Here is an 18,268-nt window from a genome sequence, read left to right on the forward strand (position 1 = left end):
TCTTGTTAGAACGGTTCAGTTTTCTTGTCTGTTGGTTTCATTCACAGGAGAGACGATATATATTTAGATATACCCATCATTTTCCATTTCCAAGTAGACAGGTACATGTTTGTTATAAACTGAGCTATAAGATTAGCTCTCAGAAAAGATTTAACTGTTAATTGCTTGAGAGTCCAGTTCAGGTTTTGCAGTGTCTTGGCAATCTCCCCATATTTTTTGCTTTTTCCTCTAAACATAGAATATTATTGAAGGGAGGTGGGGGAGGAGGCGACTGGCCAGCCTGTTTCAAGAGACTGAAACTACTGCTTTTCAGGTCACATGGCTTTGTCACATGACATGAATCCTAGCAGCTCACATCTAAACCTGTGTCCTTTAGATGATGTCACATGAGCTGACAAATGGCTGACAACCCAAGTTAAGCTGGCATGCCAGAAAATGTGAGATGAACTTGTTTTCTCTTGTGCAGATGATGCTACAGAAAAAGACCTATCTGACCTGGTGTCAGAGATGGAGATGATGAAAATGATTGGGAAGCACAAAAATATCATCAATCTTCTTGGAGCCTGTACACAGGATGGTGAGTAAAAAGCAGAAAGCTAGCCACTGCTCTCATTCAAACAGGTCTTGAAGTGTCTCATTTGTCATCATTTTTCAATAGTTTTTAAGGAAACAGTCATGCTGTGATGGGATTTGCAGATATTTCTTTAGCTTAGCAGCAATATTTTAACTTCCATATCTGATTATAAACAGGCTTTGCAGCTGTAATGTTAAGAGGGATAATATATAGTGTGAAACCTTCATAACTTATTTCTGCTATAGGGAAAAGTGTTTTTTACAGCAGTTTTACACACTTTATTCTGACACTGTCAGTCCTGTTTTAGTGAAACTTTTAATGTAATTTGGAAGGGATCACTTTACTCTGTGAATGTTTTACCACTTTGTTATTACAAGCTAATTTTGAGGTATAAGGGAGTCCAGAACTGTGTAAAGTTGACAGGAAAACTAACTTTTTTTTAAAGCAGTGTTATCTTTTGGGGGTTTCGTGCAATTTTTGTTTTTCAAATGTTTAAAGTGCAGGAGACAGCATGGTCTGAAAGGAATAAACTCAAGGTTGGGATTTAGGAACTCTGGAGTGCTAATGCTGGCTCCGCCACTGACTTGTGGTGTGGCCTTGGGCAAATCACCTAACAATGTTACTGCCTCTTTTTCCCTATCTTTAAAATGGTATTTGCCAATTTTGCAGGGCTGCTGTGAAGCTTAGTTGGTGAATGTATGTGTGTACAGTGCTGTGAAGATGGAAAGCACTATATAAGATTCTGTTAAAAATCATTTTACACTTTGTCCCTGTTTCAACTCTCATGCTGCCTGTTCTGTTTATCTAAAGGTCCGTTGTATGTGATAGTTGAATATGCTTCTAAAGGGAATCTGCGGGAGTATCTGCGAGCACGGCGACCCCCTGGAATGGAATATTCATTTGATATCAACAGAGTACCAGAAGAGCAGATGACATTCAAAGACTTAGTATCATGCACATACCAACTGGCAAGGGGCATGGAGTACTTGGCTTCACAGAAAGTAGGTAGAAATAGGCAAATGCTGCACAAACCTTTCTGGGAATATTTGTCTGGTGCTTTAAACTAATTCACTTAAGTTTTAGTCTGACCCCTTTTGTGTTAGCTAGAGAATGTATTTACCAGCAGAAATGTTAATGGAGGCCTTGTTCCAGCAGGTGCATGACTTTATGCACATGGTAAGTCCCATTGATGTCAATGGTACTCGACTCATGCTTAAAGTTATGCTCATGTTTAAGTACCTGGCTAAATCAGGGCTGGGGAACATTCCATTTTAAGTAAATACTGGAGAATATTTCCCTGAAATGAACTATTGAATTCATAAGCACAGGCATTCACCTGATTGTAAGAGAGGTACATCCCAACCTGTGCTAGGTCACACCATTCACATGTCTTGGCTTTGACAGGCTTTCTATTTTCTAATGCCAAAGCTGACTTCAGCCTTGCAAAGTGTTGGGGATAGTTGACATGGGTGAAGAGAATTATGGGGAGAGCTCAATATATTCAGTTAACGTAACCTCACAACACGTGCATATAATACCCATTAGTGTGGTGTGCACTATGCCTGACATAAATGCATAGGCTAACACACTGATCCAATGTGTCAGGTTGAAGCTTTGTCAATCCAGTGTAATATGAAAGAGCCAAAATAATTAAACACTCATTATCAGAATTTATATTTAAAAAGCTGGAAGACCTATACCTGTAACTGGCTCTGATATAATGTGATGGGTGAATCACAGAAGGTTTGGTTCAGTTAAGGTAAGCATCCAAGTCTTTGGATATGGCAAAATTGAGCTGAAAATCTTATTAAAAAAAATGGCTTTTCAAAAAGATTTCTGGAGCAATTCTTCAAACTGGATACACTGAAAAAATAGACATTAAAATTGTACTCTGTGTCGTTTTTTATTATAGTAGAGTAATTATCATATGCTGAATGCACCTTCTGCTTCAAGAAAATCTTAAGGGAAAATGAAGTCATATATTGAAGCAATTTAATTTTTCTTTTTTCTTTTTCAGTGCATTCATCGGGATTTAGCAGCAAGAAATGTTTTGGTAACTGAAAATAATGTAATGAAAATAGCAGACTTTGGTTTGGCCAGAGACATCAACAATATAGATTATTATAAAAAGACTACTAATGTAAGTGGATTGCAGTCTTATCTCTGGAACCAGTATTTCTTTCAGTGGGTCATTAAAGTAGTGCGATTATAATCCTAATGGACTTCTTGTACACCAGCCTAACTTTTAATCACAGAAAATAAAATAGTAATCAAAGGCATAAAGCATCTCTAACCACTTTTACTAAGCGATGAATGTTATCTGTTTACACAACCTGAGAGAATATATATTACATGATTAATTATGATTGATAAAATTCAGTATTGCTTTTTATAGGGCCTGATCCAAAGTCCATGGAATCAATGGAAAGAATCCCATTGTCCTCAATGGGCATTAGCTCAGACCCTGGGGCATCTGAAAACTTTTAGTAAACAGTAAAATGTTTCCTTTTCTGGTACCTGAATAATGTACATTACTGTACATATTTTGGGTTATACTTGCATTGTATTTAGGTTTGTAAACACTTTACTTTGGTGGTAGCAAAGTGGGACTGGAGTCAGGAGAATGGGAGATCTGCAGTGTGATCTTGAGCAAGGCAGTTAGGTCAAAACAGTGGTCACTGGTTTGGGATACCTAATTTGAGATGCCTTGTGCCTAGTTTTCAGAGGCCCTGAGCAACCACAATTCCATTTGAAGTCAATGGGAGCTTTGCAAAGTGCTTTGAGATCCTCTGATTCAAGTTGCTATATTAGTGCAAAATATTAATATAATGTATTATGTTAAATTGTTAATTCATAAAAATGAGTTTCTAAGCTACCATCCATTGCACTTTTAAGGGCTTTGTGTGGGCAACTCCATGCTCTTTATCATGGAGGGAATAGAATCCATCATCAATCTTGGGGCAAGACATAGCCCCTCTGCAGAGTCGTCATTGGAAATGCCCAGTCTCTACTCCTCTGCAGCTCCACTGTGCCCACCATGCTTGGGTTTGGGCCACTGGAGCAGGATAAATGTGAATCCAGTAGCCCTAACTTCACCTGCCAACTAGTCCCAAAGCTCAATGGTTTGAGCATTGGCCTGCTAAACCCAGGGCTGTGAGTTCAATCCTTGAGGAGGCCATGTAGGGATCTGGGGCAAAAATCTGTCTGGGGATTGGTCCTGCTTTGAGCAGGGGGTTGGACTAGATGACCTCCTGAGGTCCCTTCCAACCCTGAGATTCTATGATTTGCTGAAATTCATCTGTTTGCAGAGGGTCCCAGGGGCAAGGCCCTCCCATATGAGGCTATTGACTCTCTTCACCTCTTCCTCCCACTGACAGGCAATCTGGGGGATACGTGGCATGTAAGGGTTCTTTCTGTGGATCCTCTGTGTCTTAGCTAATTTTGTCTGAAAATTTTACATCTATTTATATGAGCCCGGGGTCTGGAGAATATCGGTCTTTGTTTTCTCTGAGAATACCGAGGTAAACAGTGTGTTGTTTTGTTTTTTTCATGCCATTAACCTCTGTTTTTTTTATAGTGCAGTATTGAATATTTTAGAAATCCCATTGCTGAATTTGCCTTGTGAATAACTACAATTTTAATTCAGTGTTTCTTATTTCTCACCCACTTCCCCCTCATGTTTCCAGGGCCGGCTGCCGGTAAAGTGGATGGCTCCAGAAGCCCTGTTTGACAGAGTTTACACACATCAAAGTGATGTGTAAGTAACTTCATTTTCTGTAGCCTTTTTTTATTTTATTTTTTAGTTACAGTTTTGGGAATCTTGATATCTTTTCCTGCTTTCCTTAAATCTTAACTGCTTGCTTTCTCTGTTGCACACATTAATAGAAGGAGCAGGAGCCGCCCTTAGAAAGTGAGGATTTTATGGTAGACTGCTAACCAATGCTCTGTTACTAATCTGCCTGGCTTCAAAGCACATGAATGGTGGAGAATGCTAACCTCCTTCTGTCAGTGTGGAAGTTCCCCCCCCTTGAACTTACTTACGGATCTACAGCTACAAAGCATGTATCTAATTTGCTTGGCTTTGGGAATATTTGGAACTTCCTTCAGTTTTTTTTTAAAAAAAAGGAAATAATCCTGAAATTTTCACTTTTTGAAATTTGTGCTAAAAATGGCTTTGATTTAGGTAAAACATACAGTGGGCTTAGTTGAAAAGTTCATTCTGCTTTAGAGGTATTACTGCTTCCAGAAGCATTCCCTATTTTAAGTATGGGGAATAACTGGAATCACTAATACCGCTAAAACTGGAACAAACTTTTTAAGTTTCCCCACTGTATCTAGCTGGCATAACCTCTTGGGGTTTGCTCTACTTTCTGTGGAAGTTTTCTAGGATAATTGTAGCACTCCTTATAATTCTGGGATTACAATTTGAAACAAAATTAACTCTTTTATGGTGTACATGTTTACTGTTTTCCAGTTTCTTTGGTTCCTATACTTTCGTTTGATTTAAGCAGAAGAACTCTTTTTCTGTCACTTTGGGTCTCAGAATCACAGCACTAATTGACACTACTCATAAAGATTTAAGCATTGCTTTTGTTGCATAGTCTTTATACAGTGCTGATGGAAATTGCACATTTCTTTATTTTTATATGAAGAGCTATTAACCCCCAAAGGGCTTCATGCTGCACAGCACAGACATGAGGAATTGAGCATATAAGCACAAAGTTTAAAAAAAAAAAAAAGGCAGGATGGGAGGAGTCTGATCCTGCACTAGTCAGAGCACTTGCATCTGTAGATAACCTCCACTTGCACTTACACAGAAGTGCAACAACCATATGCACCTATGAGGAACTGAAGGATTAAGACCAAGAGCCAAGATTTTCAAACATAGGTAGTGATTTTTGGGTGCCTTGACTTTTGAGGCATCTGATCTGCAGAGAGTGCTGAGCACTCGCCCTGTGAAAATTGGGCCACCTTTAATGTGTGGCAGGCTGGGCTCCCAAAATCGCTTGTCAATTTTGAATAACCTAGTCAATGTGTACTCATTTTAAAAATGTTAATAATGTATTATGTACGTTTGCTTTTCAGGCAGGTTTTTTTCATTATTTGTAAACAACACCATTAACACAAGTTCATGGTACACCTCTACCCCGATATAAGGCTGTCCTCGGGAGCCAAAAAATCTTACCGCATTATAGGTGAAACCGCATTATATCAAACTTGCTTTGATCTGCCGGAGTGTGCAGCCCTGTCCCCCCGGAGCGCTGCTTTACTGCGTTATATCTGAATTCGTGTTGAATTGGGTCACATTATATCGGGGTAGAGGTGTCGCTGATTTAATTTTTTTGAGAGAGAGTTCGTATTTAAAATAGAATTAAATTTTATCAACTTTTTTGAGCAAACTTGCAATAAAAGTTGCCATATGTCTACATATAGTCCTTACCTTGACAAATATATTTTATCTGTGTATATTTTTAGTAGTCTTCAAGTTTGCCAAGGTTCTGGGACCCTAAAAGCCCAGCTCCATAGCTCCTCGGGGTTTCCTGCCTGGTTTCCTACAAAGATTGGCCAAAAGTGACACATTCTTGTGGAACATTTTGTTTTTAATGAATTGGCATTTTCTGACTGAGAAATGTTCTGTCATAACATTTCCAACCCGCTCTACCATATATGTATTTTATAAATAATTATACTGTAAATTACAATTTCAGTTTTATTTACAATAGCCCTGGAAACTGACAACTTGGGAGTTTGGAGAACATCGAACAGAGGCCTCAATTCAGGGAAACATTTAAGAATGTGCTTAAGAAAATCCCTATTCAGCAAAGCCCTTATGCACAGGATTTACTCTAAATATGTGCTTATGTCTCATTCAAATCAGCAGATGCAAAAAGTGGCAAATAGATAAAGTTAATTTCATGCTTAGCTATTTTTCTGAATAAGGAAGGACTGCTGAATTATGGCCAAATTTAGGACCAGATTCTGCCATTGTTTCTCACATTGAGTAGTTCCTTATCTGATGAATCATCTCAGTGAAATGGGAAGTATTCGAGGAGTCAGGTTCTACACGGTAAGGCTGGTGGAATCTGGCCCTTAAACACAGAACTACTGTAGAAAGTAACAAGGAATCACTGTTCTCTGTCTCTTTCAGGGATATGCCTATGCTTTTATAGGTAAGATTAATTTAATTATGCTCCCTTTTAATTATGATCCCTTTTATTCTGTAGTTGGTCATTTGGTGTGTTGATGTGGGAGATCTTCACTTTGGGAGGTTCACCCTATCCAGGAATTCCAGTGGAGGAACTTTTTAAGCTGCTTAAAGAAGGGCACAGAATGGATAAGCCTGCCAACTGCACCAATGAACTGTAAGGACCATTATTTACCAAAGTAATACAACACTAGCATAGTCGCACAACTAATACTGATTTGAATCCCATTCAGAATCCAACATTTTCTAACCTACTTAACTCTATAAATGGTAGCATTGCATATAAAAAAGAAATTGTTTCAACATGTTTCCAGGAAATGTCTGACACAGGATAGACATTGACTCACTTAACTTTGGTACTGTTGAAAAACAATTAAAAAAAAAAATCTCAGCGAGTCAATCTTTGGTATATTTGTTTGGTATACTCAGTCCTAGCATATTAAAATCTATTGGCAAACCATTCTCTGCATTTGGTGACAGAGGTATGAATAGACCCTTGACTGTCTTTGCTACACATTTCCCCCTATTTTGTTCTCTCCACCCTCAAGATCCTTTGTAGTATCCATCATTCCTCCAGCCAAAGAGGAGGAGGTGCAAGAGTCTGTTTGCACCACTTATTAATCACCCAGCAGGATAGAATTCTACAAGCCACTTTCCTGTTGTCAAGAGCCCAGTGGGTCACTAGGAGGTACACCTACCCTTTGGCCTCCTAGGAAGCCAGAGACTTGTGGGAGTGCACAGCATAGACACAAGGTCACCCTGTGGCCCCTCAAAATATTTTATTCAGATGAAAGATATCAGAATGCAAAGTTAATGGTACATACCTGCACCATAGAACTTTAGCTCCCCAGTCTAAGCAAAGCCAAGCATTGAATTAACTAGTTCTGGCTGTGTTTTTGTGTATCTGCAGAATGCTGTACAAATGTCCTATATCTGATAGGGTGCAGTACAAAGTGCAGAGCCGTTTGTTAAGTATATAGTTCTATAATAATTTAACATGATTGGTCCAGTCTGGATATGAAATAGACCAGGTTTTCAGAAGTGCTGAGCACCTGCAATTCCATTGGCTTCAACTGGCGATGTGGGTGCTCCTCACCTGTGAAAGTGGGGCTGTATATGTCAAATGAATTGTCAGGCTTATGACCAGAATCCGTACGTGTCATGGCAAATGTCATGCTCTGCTTGCATGCTGTTTTGTTGAAATGAGTAGATCTGCCCTCCAAGCTATACCCCGGCGAATGTCCAAAGGTAGGCATTAAATCAGAGGTCCACAAACTGTGGGGCGTCCCCCGTGCAGGGGGACATGGCGGAAAATTCGGGGGCCACGGCTGGGGCCTGGGCCAACCCCAACGGGAGGGGGAGCACCACCTGGCTCCGCTCCTGGCATTGACTGCCGGCCCAAGGCCCCACCTGCTGGCCCCAGCTGCTGATCCCGCGCCTGGAGCTCTGCTCCCGGTCCCCCCCACAGCTGTGGCCCCAGCCTCAGCCCCCTTACCCTTGTCTGAGTCCCCCGCCCAGAGCCGTGGCCCTGTTCCTGGCCTCAACTCAGAGCGGGGGAGGGGGAGGGGCACAGAAAGGGCTAAGGGAGGGGGCACAAGGTAAAAAGTTGGGGCACCACTGCATTAAATTGTACTTCTAGTAGGGGAGAGCAATAATTACTATTCACAAAGACTAAACTCCCTAATTCAGCATCGTACTTAACCATGTGCTTAACTTTAAGCATCTGATTTGGCTCCATTGAAACTGATGGAATTTAAGTGCTTCCCTGAATCTGGGCCTAAATGCTGTGATCTAGATGTTGGGTTTTCTCAGTTATGTGCAGTGGTATAAAACTAGAAATGCAAGCTCATTGCTAAGCCCTAATTTAACAGAAGTGAAGTGTTGTACAATGACCACACTGAGGTCCATCACCAGTGCTCCTAGGCACTGCAGTAATACAAATAATAATAATTGTGGATTAAATGGACAGGCAACAAGGATATATAAGGTTAATTAACCCAGTGAAATATTTATACAGCTATATGATGATGAGAGATTGCTGGCATGCAGTGCCTTCTCAGAGACCAACTTTTAAGCAGTTGGTAGAAGACTTGGATCGAATTCTCACTCTCACAACTAATGAGGTAAGTAAAATGTATTCACTTCCTAACCAGCAGATCAGAACATAAGGTTCACGAGATAAATGTAATGTATTAGAAATAGAGCAGAGTTTCATAGTTTATTATTATTCTATTTATCAGTTTTCCACTGGGGTCTCACATAGTTAAACTATATGGCTTAATGAAATCATGTTTTTTCTTCTAGAGGATTTGATTTATGTAGCAACACACACACACACACACACACACACACACACACACACACACACACACACACACACACACACACACACACACACACACACACACACACACACACACACACACACACACACACACACAAGCGTTTTCACTTGTCCCTCTGCATATCTCATAATATTTTCAGCATATCATCCAGGAAAATGTGTGTGTGTCGGGGAGGATATTTATATTTCAACGTTACAGTTTTCTGTGCGGGAGAGATTTAGAGTTTATGCTATTCTGAATTTATCAACTTAGTTTGATTCTCAGTTATAGTAGTTAGGTCAGAAAAAGCAGCCGAGGTAAATGGCAGATTTCAAATGATCTGTCTAGGAGTTAATTTGGATCATTGAAATAGTTCTGCTGGGAAAACAAGAACCCAGAGGGGAATATGGAGAAACCATCCAATTCTACAAGGGCAACATCGAGCACCGTTCCTGTTAGCAATATACATGATGCTATTTTATTCTTAAACCTTATTTTCAGAGGTCTGAAAATCTATTAGTTGTAGCAAGCAATGCATTAAGATATACAGATAGGGATCATTTCAGTTCTTTTACCACTGTAAAGCTACCAAAAAGTTTGGTGGTTTGGTTTGGATAAATGCTGCATCCCTAAGAGGAAGAGAGGGGGCTTAAAGCCATCTTTGCACCTTCCCGATTCTATGCTGCTCTAGGGGCCACAGAGCCTACAGAGGCCTATTTGCCTGCTAACCTATGGGCTGCTGAGCTGCCCATAATCTCCACAATGCTACGGCCATGTCCCTCTCCCCTCCCTCCCCTGCACACCACCTGCACTGGGGCTTGCCAAGGGGTCTTTGGGAGCAATCTTATCACTGTATTCCACCAGGCCAGCACCAGTAATCTTCCTCCAGCTTGATATGAGGCTTTTAGGTCCGTTTACACCACTTTGACTCTGATATGTGGTGTAAAGAGGCTGGACTAGGGGGTGAAGATCTCAGCCCAGATGATTAATTGAATTATGTGAAACTCTTGGATCTGCGAAATTGGGCTAGAAATCTCATGAGAATGAGTTTCTCTCTCTCTCTCTCTCTCTCTCATGTTCTAGTACTTCCTGCTTCCATTTGTGTCAGAAATTTCCAGATCATTCTGGTGCCCTAGAGCTGTTTCCCTAACATACATGTGTATCCTGTCTTCAGACAGCCACAGAGGCCAGTTTAAAAAAAAATTGCTTGTGAAATATGAAGTTATATTAGATCAAAACAGCAGTCTAGGAACCATTTTGTTGCCTGCTATGTGTGTGTGTGTTTTAAAACCTCCATTGTTGCTCTCATTTTAAAGCTATAACCATAAAGTCCTGACACTTTAAGATATGATTTTGAAAAATAATTTTAATCAAATAATTAAATGAAAGTATCCACTGCAGTATAAAATACTGACTGATAAGATTTGTCTCATCAGCATGATCATAACTTGTGGTTTAGCAAATGAAGAGATAGCATTAAATGAATACAGCTGCCTTTCAGAAGTTGAAAGAGAAGGAACGTTTCAAGGGAAAAAATAACTTTATTCTCCTGCCAAAATTGTCGTTTCTAGCAAAAGTTGCTTAACCCAAACCTTGGATTAAACTGAAATTATTTCCTTTTTGTTATACTGATTTGGTCATGGCTACTCTAGGACAGTGGTTATGAACCTTTCCAGACTGCTGTACCCCTTTCAGGAGTCGCATTTGTCTTGCGTATCCCCAAGTTTCACCTCACTTAAAAACTACTTGCTTACAAAAATGTCACAGCACACTAATTTTGTGTGTATGAAATTTTAGTTTGTACTGACTTTGCTTGTGCTTTTATGTAGCCCGTTGTAAAACTAGGCAAATATCTAGATGATTTGATGTACCCCCTGGAAGACCTCTTCATACCCCCAATGGTACACAGAACCTCTGCTCTAGGAGGCAACAACAAAGAAAAGAAAAAAAAAGTGGCAGAATATTTAGTGTAGAGAACCCAATTTCAATGAATCTGGTTTTGTTATTTTTCATTTCAGTTCTCATAAGTATGCTAGTGCAGTACATGTTTAAGTCTAAATTTAAAACCAGATAGTCAAACTGACCAAAGGAATATAAAAATGGAAGTATCTTTTTCTCCAAATCATTACCATATGCTAGAGAAAAATGGTTCTATTTAGGATGAAAATTTCATTTTTATCATTATAAGCAAAAAGTCCTCTTTTGATGTGGTGAGTGTGTTTATTTCTACTGATGCGGTTAATGCTCGTGTTGTTGGAAATGACACGTCTGCCTTAGACTGACGGACTCTTTTCTCTCTCTCTCTCTCTCTCTCTCTCTCTCTGATGTATAGGCACCAGTCAATTTTGAATGTAGCTGATCTTTCTTAGCATAGAATTGCCTGAACATTTTTTTGTCTGTGAAATATACGTACTGCATGACAAAGCCAAATCATGTGGCTATGTGCTTTTGTCCTTTTTATAAATAATATTATTTCTCTCTTCCATTTCAGGAATACCTGGACCTCAGTGGACCTCTTGAACAGTATTCACCCAGTTATCCTGACACTAGGAGTTCGTGTTCTTCAGGTGATGACTCTGTGTTTTCTCCTGATCCAATGCCTTATGAACCCTGTCTTCCCAAGTACCAGCACATAAATGGTAGTGTTAAAACATGAAAGGAAAGCATTCTTATTCCTCAGAGGAATAAAGAAACAAGAATGCCAACCCACCTACCACAAGTAAAGAGCTCTTTTCTCCAGGACCCTAATGTTTCTGTTTGTACATATGAAATATAAGAAGAAGAAAAAATATCTTGGAGGAAGATGGTCAGAACATGTGTAAAGAATTATATAGTTTGGAACTCTTAAGCAATTCCAAAAGAAGGAGAATGTTTATGGGCCACGTATGGACGTACCTCACCACGTCAATTTTCTGGCTCACTGTAAGCTGCAATGGACTTTGTACCATGGACCAGTTGGACTTAAGGCAAACTCTGGGTCTGCCTTTTTTGTTTATTTTGTAATATTTGGAGAAAATATATGTTGGCACACACTTACAGAGCACAAATGCAGTATATAGGTGCTGGATGTATGTAAATATATTCAAAATATGTATAAATATATATTATATATTTACAATGAATTATTTTTTGTATTGATTTAAAAATGGATGTTCCAATCCACCTAGCAAATTAGTTCTTTTTTTTTTAACAGCTATTTGCTAAATGCTGTTCTTACACAGAATTTCTTAATTTTCACCATTCAAAGGTGGAAAATACTTTGCTTTCAGGGAAAATGGTATATCATTAATTTATTAACTAATTGGTAATGTACAAAACAATTAATCGTTTAGAGGGTTGTTTTTTGTAATTTAAATGGCATTTCTAAGCAGGCAGCACAGAGATCTAGTAGATATATTGCTCAGACTTTAGTAGTTGTCAGATCTTTAAAAAAAGAAATATTTACAGTATATAACTAATTTGGGGAGAATTACGCTTTTGATTTATTTGTGTTTTAAACTTCAGTGCCAGATGATTGTTCTTATCAATATCAAAATTCCCCTATTTTTTAAAAAATCCTTTAATAAGAAGGTATTCTGTTTTCTGTCTGTCTGTCTGGTTTTGTAGCTATCACTAAAGCATGTGTGACACTTGAACAATATTTTCTAAGGCCAAAATAACACAATCGTTCTATGGAGAGAAAAAAGGAGAGTCTTTAATGGGTTCCTAAAGTAAGGAAAGACATTAACTTGTCTATAACCATAGCAGAATGTACTGCTCTAAAGAGAGCTGAGTTTCCACTCTGCCTTGCTCATGCATCAAATTAACTAGTATTGTCTTCATTGACTTGATAATGGGTTCCAGATCTTCTGGCCTGATAGTAGCCTTTCAGGCTGTTCCTATATTGTAACATAAGTTAAAAAGAGAGAGATTTTTATAATGACAATTTGCCATAGGAATACTACCATCTTTTTAAGGGATTAGTTCATGCTGGCTCCAGTATATTTTTCCAAACTATTCCTTAATATCAGGCATACTGCTGGTGTCAGACAAAATATTACCGCATTTCTTTCATTTATATATTTTTTTAAGTATTGTGTTTTTACTTTCAAAACACCCATTCACACTGATACAGCCATGCAATACAAATGCAAATTACACTGATTTACTTATTAAAATTTTGGGGGAAAGTATTAACATCTGTTAACTTTTGTACTGACAATAAAATGTTTCTACAGATATTAATGTTACATTATAAAATAAATGTCATGCAGCTTATTTTTTTAATCCTGTGTGTCTTACAAAATGGTTTCCTGTACTTAAAATGATGGGGCATATCCAGTAATTCTTCTTATTGGCTTTACATTAGATCTCATACTAGCAAAACATTCTTTTAGTGCAGGGGTTTGTACACAGTCTTTCACACATGTAAGCATGAGTCACTTTACTTACCTGAGTAAAGATATATATATATATATATATGTATATAGGTTTTGGTGTTTGCAGAATGTTAGTTTGAGCTGAAAATGTTGTGTGATTTGCCCGGGTAACAAATTGATGCCAAGAAAATGTTTGGTTTCTGAAAATATCTTTGTTTGTTCCAGCCAGCATATATCCATTGGTAGTAAGCATTTATATTAATATTTGAATGGTACTATCCTTTGTGTCAAAGGTTGTTGCGAAAGGAAAGGAAATTGCCATAAGTCTTTCATTTTTGCCCTACATTCCTGCTTTGATACCTTATACACAATTTTAGGAATAATCGGAGCTTCTTTCTAACAAACGTAGCAGATGGAAAGAAGGTCTGTCTAAATTAGAATTTTGAATTATTTCCATGGCAAATTATTTTCCCCCTTTATTAGTTAGACTTTTATATGCTACCTATCAACCCTAGATTCATATACAAAGCGTAAGAGCTAAACAAGTTCTGATGCTTCAATTTAACAAGAAGTTTTTGTGCGCTAGGAGGGGAGTTTACCATAGATGCTGTTTTTTCATAGCCTCTTACGCACATCACAAAGCAAGTTATCTTACACATCACAAAGCAAGTTAATGTTTATGTATAAAGCTTCAAACATTTGTATTGTATAACCAATAGATGTTCAGTGCCCTAAAGAGCTATTTAGATCCATGAGGCATCTGTTGTCATCCACTGCTATGCTTGCTCCAGACCCAAAGAATTCATAAAACGTCCAGTAAATATCTAGTTGTGGCACCTCAGTTCTGTTTTGGAGAGGCTCTTCTTAGAGGCTATAAGAAGAATCTATTTTTTTTTAAAAGACTCTTCCCCACTTTCAGGCCATCTTTGAAATTAAACCATTCATAGACTCATAGAAATTGAATGGAAAAGATCTATTAGGTCAGTACAGGATTGTTTCCTATATTTGCTGCTGCTTTGTTCATTCTTGCTTAAAATGACCCAAGGTTTTAGGCTTCCACCTCTTACTATGTGAAATTTTCTACAGTTTCGTAAATCTCACTGGCAGGACTTTTCCCGATGTATGGAATACATTCTTCCCTTTACCTAATTTCATTTCATGACTTCTATTTACAGTCTTTGTGCTACCCTATTTCTTCTCCATCCCTTGGAGGTAATTACTGTCCTTGGAGGCAGACATTTCTGAAACAGAATGCAGCAGCACAGAAACAATCGCAACTCCTACATAAGAGGTGAAGAATAGCATATTTAGTTGGAATTGCAGGGGCAGTTTAGGCAGGTAGAATATAAATATTCAAGTTAGAATTTGGCCAGGACACAAGGGAAAGCACCTTTTAATCTTGAAAAAAGTGCCATGGCTCTTTCATGAGCAGGTCAGAAATTTGGTTTTACATCTCACCTGAACCATGGGGCCACCACCGCTACAATGTCCTCACAATAGACTAGAGCATGACTCAAGAAGTGACTCAGATGGAAAAGTTTCATGTACTGAATATCCATTACCACTTGCTGTAGCATCTAATTATTTCTGGGGGGAGGGATAGCTCAGTGGTTTGAGCATTGGCCTGCTAAACCCAGGGTTGTGAGTTCAATCCTTGAGGGGGCCACTTAGGGATCTGGGGCAAAAATTGGTCCTGCTAGTGAAGGCAGGGGGTTGGACTCAATGACCTTTCAAGGTCCCTTCCAGTTTTAGGAGATTGGTATATCTCCAATTATTACCTTTAGATTGTCTCCCATCCAAATATTGATTTAGCCCAACCCCGCTTAGCATGTGAGAAGACAGGATTATGGCACAGGATAATATAGCTGCAGTCTATAAGGAGGTTTCCTTCACTTGTTTTCATTTTTACTTCTTGTCTTGTTTTTACCTCACATCCTTTGTTAGGATGTTACACTTCATACTGGTCAAAACCTAATTTAAGACACTGAATACTCAAAATTATGAATGAAGGTCAAAGATGGGGAAAAGTGTGGTTTCTTCTTTAAAATAATATGAGCACTTGTTCTGGAGATCTTATGGGTTCTTGCATCCATACTTCAGAAAGAAATTTGAAAAAATAGGAAATATTTCAGAAAAGAGCCACAGGAATGATTAAAGTACTGGAGAACATGCTCTATAATGGAAGAGGCAAAAGAACCTCAAGATGGTTAGTTTATACAAGAGAAGGTTAAGAGATGACTTGATTGTGGTCTACTATTACCTACACATGGAAGAAATTTCTGAGAGTAAAGGGCTCTTTAACCTAACAGAAAAGGACATAACAAAATCAATGGCTGAAAGCTGAAGCTAGACAAATTCAGATGAGACACAACGCACACCTTTTTAACAGTGAGGGTCATTAATCTTTGGAACAATTTTCTTTGGGATGTGGTGGATTTGCCATCACTTGAAGTCTTTAAATCAAGACTGGATTGATTGCTAAAGGATATGTCATAGCTGAAATAGAAGTTATGAGCTTGGTGCATAAGCTGCTGGGTGAGGTTCTAAGGCCTACGTTATGTAGGAGGTCAGACTAGATGATCACAATTGCTCTTTCTATGAAAGGAAAAATCCCTGTCATGAAGAAACCAAATTGCAAAGCTAGATATTTTTCAGTTGCTCAAGTAATTGCAAGTGAATATCAAGCATCTCATCAAATGGGCAGCTTTATTGCAAAATTTTGTACATTACATATTGAAACTGTTGAAAAAACTTACTGAGACACAGATCTCTGAGGAAGAAGTTCCAGGAACTTTCTTGGTGTTGGTTTTTCTGGTTTTTTTTGTTTTATTTTTTGTTTTTGCTGTGTTTTATGAACTATGTATGGAAACTTAAAAAAAAAATCTAGACACAAATGTAAAACTGATTAGGTTACTAGTATCAGAAGAAAAAATCGTAACCAACATTTTTAATATAAAGAAACTTCTTATAAAATGGAAGTTATATAACTCTAATGAGCTGATTGCTATGAATAATTTTTATATGGAAAATATTCCTCATGAAATAAATTTGTTCTCCTAAAAATATGACATGCAGTTACAGCTAACAGTTCACATTAAGAAGGTTGGTTGTTAACCCTGCCTCACCTATAAATATGGATACAGAGCATTGGTTATGAGTTTACGTAATAGTCATATCTGGAAATGAAATGCAGGTTAAGAAGTCAATTGGTTTTGTTTGTGGAGAAAGTGAGCTTTCTTTCCTCTTCTTTTACAGTTGCAAAATCCTTGGTTAACTGTGTTTTCCATATAACTCCTAGCATGGTTCTTGCATAATATGACCTCAGTTTTGGAGAGAAAGTCTGGAAAGCTACTCTTTTCCTTCTTGTATTCATCTGTAGGATGCACTACACATTGCAGTTTAAGCTTTAGGTTTAACAAAAAAGGTCTGATCACCGAAATGAATAACTGAAAATTAATTTCCTGCTAGTGCTACTAGTAAGGAAACGGAGAAGGTAAAACACCAAATGCAAACATAATAAGAAATTTAAATATTGAAATCACCCAGAACATATTTTTATTGCAGTTGGCAAAATAGGTGGTTGATGGATCCAAGTTAGACTTAATTGACTGTACAAGGTTAGGAGTTCAGGTTGAATCAGATTTTGAATGTGATGACATCAGAATGTTGTGAGCTGTTCTCAAGGTGTTTTGGATGCATCTGAAACAGAGCCAGGAAATAGGCCACTGGACCTGACCTAGAACACAGGGGACATGGTTGAATGTGGGGGGGATTTGAATCTGATTCTCTCCCACCACCTCTTATTCCCAGCCCCCTATACATCTAAGGAGTTCCAAGTTCGAGATTCGGGTTTGGCTTCATTTCTAATGTTTAGAAGTGGCTGGCAATTTTCTGGCAGCACTTTCTGTTGGAAAAATAATTCAGTCGAAATTGAAACTTTGGACAGTGTTGATTTTGATGAAATTTTGTTTAGAATTTTTTTTTTTAATGAAGAGTTTCAACCTTATCATAATGGAGCATTTTTAATTCTTGTTTCAAAATGACTTTTCCTTTTAAAATTTATTTTATTTTATAACTTATGTAACATTTTAAAAAGTAAAAATTAAAGCAAGACACATTTTGTTTTATTGAAACTGTATGCTTTGGCCCAATGAGTTTGTTTGTTTTGGATTTTTTAATTTCATTGTGTGGGAAAATTAAAAAATATATATATTTTCCAATTGGGAATTAAAACAGAATTTCTATTCTGCAGGAATTTCCAACATTTTGAAATTTGAGTTTCAACCAGCTCTAATAATTTTTATATTTCACAGAGCTCCTAAAAAAAAAGGGGGGAGAGGGAGAGGGCATTTCTGATGTGTGACTGTGGTAATGCACCAGTCATTAAGGAACACAAGACAGATGCTGCCTGAACGTGTTGTGAAGGTGTAAATTCAATTCCTCCATGCATTTCCTGGAACACCACTTCATATGTGAGTCAGTGGGGAGGAGGCAAGGCCATACCCCCTTTTCATCAGCCAGGAGATTGTGCTGAAAGAGTATGCAGTATCCTCTGAAAAGGTCTATTATTGAACAGACTTGCCTATACTCTGAGGAAGTCTGGGAAGAGGTCTAGTGCTTTCCTTGGAGCAGAGACTCTGTGCTGCTTCTAAAGTGGTGCAGTGCCTTGAAGCTGTTCTGATGCAATAGGGAGTGGATGGAGGAATAGGAAAGGAGACCAAAGTCTGCTTCCGATGCCCCTGCCATTTGGAGAAGTCCATGGCATATTATATCTGAGCAAGAGAAAATGAAAATTGATGGAAAAATC

At 38.2% G+C, this 18,268-nt stretch overlaps 1 protein-coding gene across 11 annotated transcripts in view; it reads left to right on the forward strand.

Annotated features, from left to right (window-relative positions):
• FGFR2 (fibroblast growth factor receptor 2) overlaps positions 1 to 13,358 on the forward strand; it is a 94,048-nt gene extending 80,690 nt beyond the window's left edge. For all 11 annotated transcript variants that reach the window (XM_045023894.1, XM_045023895.1, XM_045023892.1 and 8 more), the window contains 7 exons: positions 467 to 577; positions 1,385 to 1,575; positions 2,592 to 2,714; positions 4,261 to 4,331; positions 6,799 to 6,936; positions 8,797 to 8,902; positions 11,595 to 13,358. In XM_045023894.1, the coding sequence (XP_044879829.1) occupies positions 467 to 577; positions 1,385 to 1,575; positions 2,592 to 2,714; positions 4,261 to 4,331; positions 6,799 to 6,936; positions 8,797 to 8,902; positions 11,595 to 11,759 (905 nt within the window). In that variant the 3' untranslated portion in view covers positions 11,760 to 13,358. The remainder of the gene's footprint in view (positions 1 to 466; positions 578 to 1,384; positions 1,576 to 2,591; positions 2,715 to 4,260; positions 4,332 to 6,798; positions 6,937 to 8,796; positions 8,903 to 11,594) is intronic.
• Positions 13,359 to 18,268: the final 4,910 nt, after the last annotated feature.

The sequence above is a fragment of the Mauremys mutica genome, chromosome 7, assembly GCF_020497125.1.
Source record: "Mauremys mutica isolate MM-2020 ecotype Southern chromosome 7, ASM2049712v1, whole genome shotgun sequence".
NCBI lineage: Eukaryota > Metazoa > Chordata > Testudines > Geoemydidae > Mauremys > Mauremys mutica.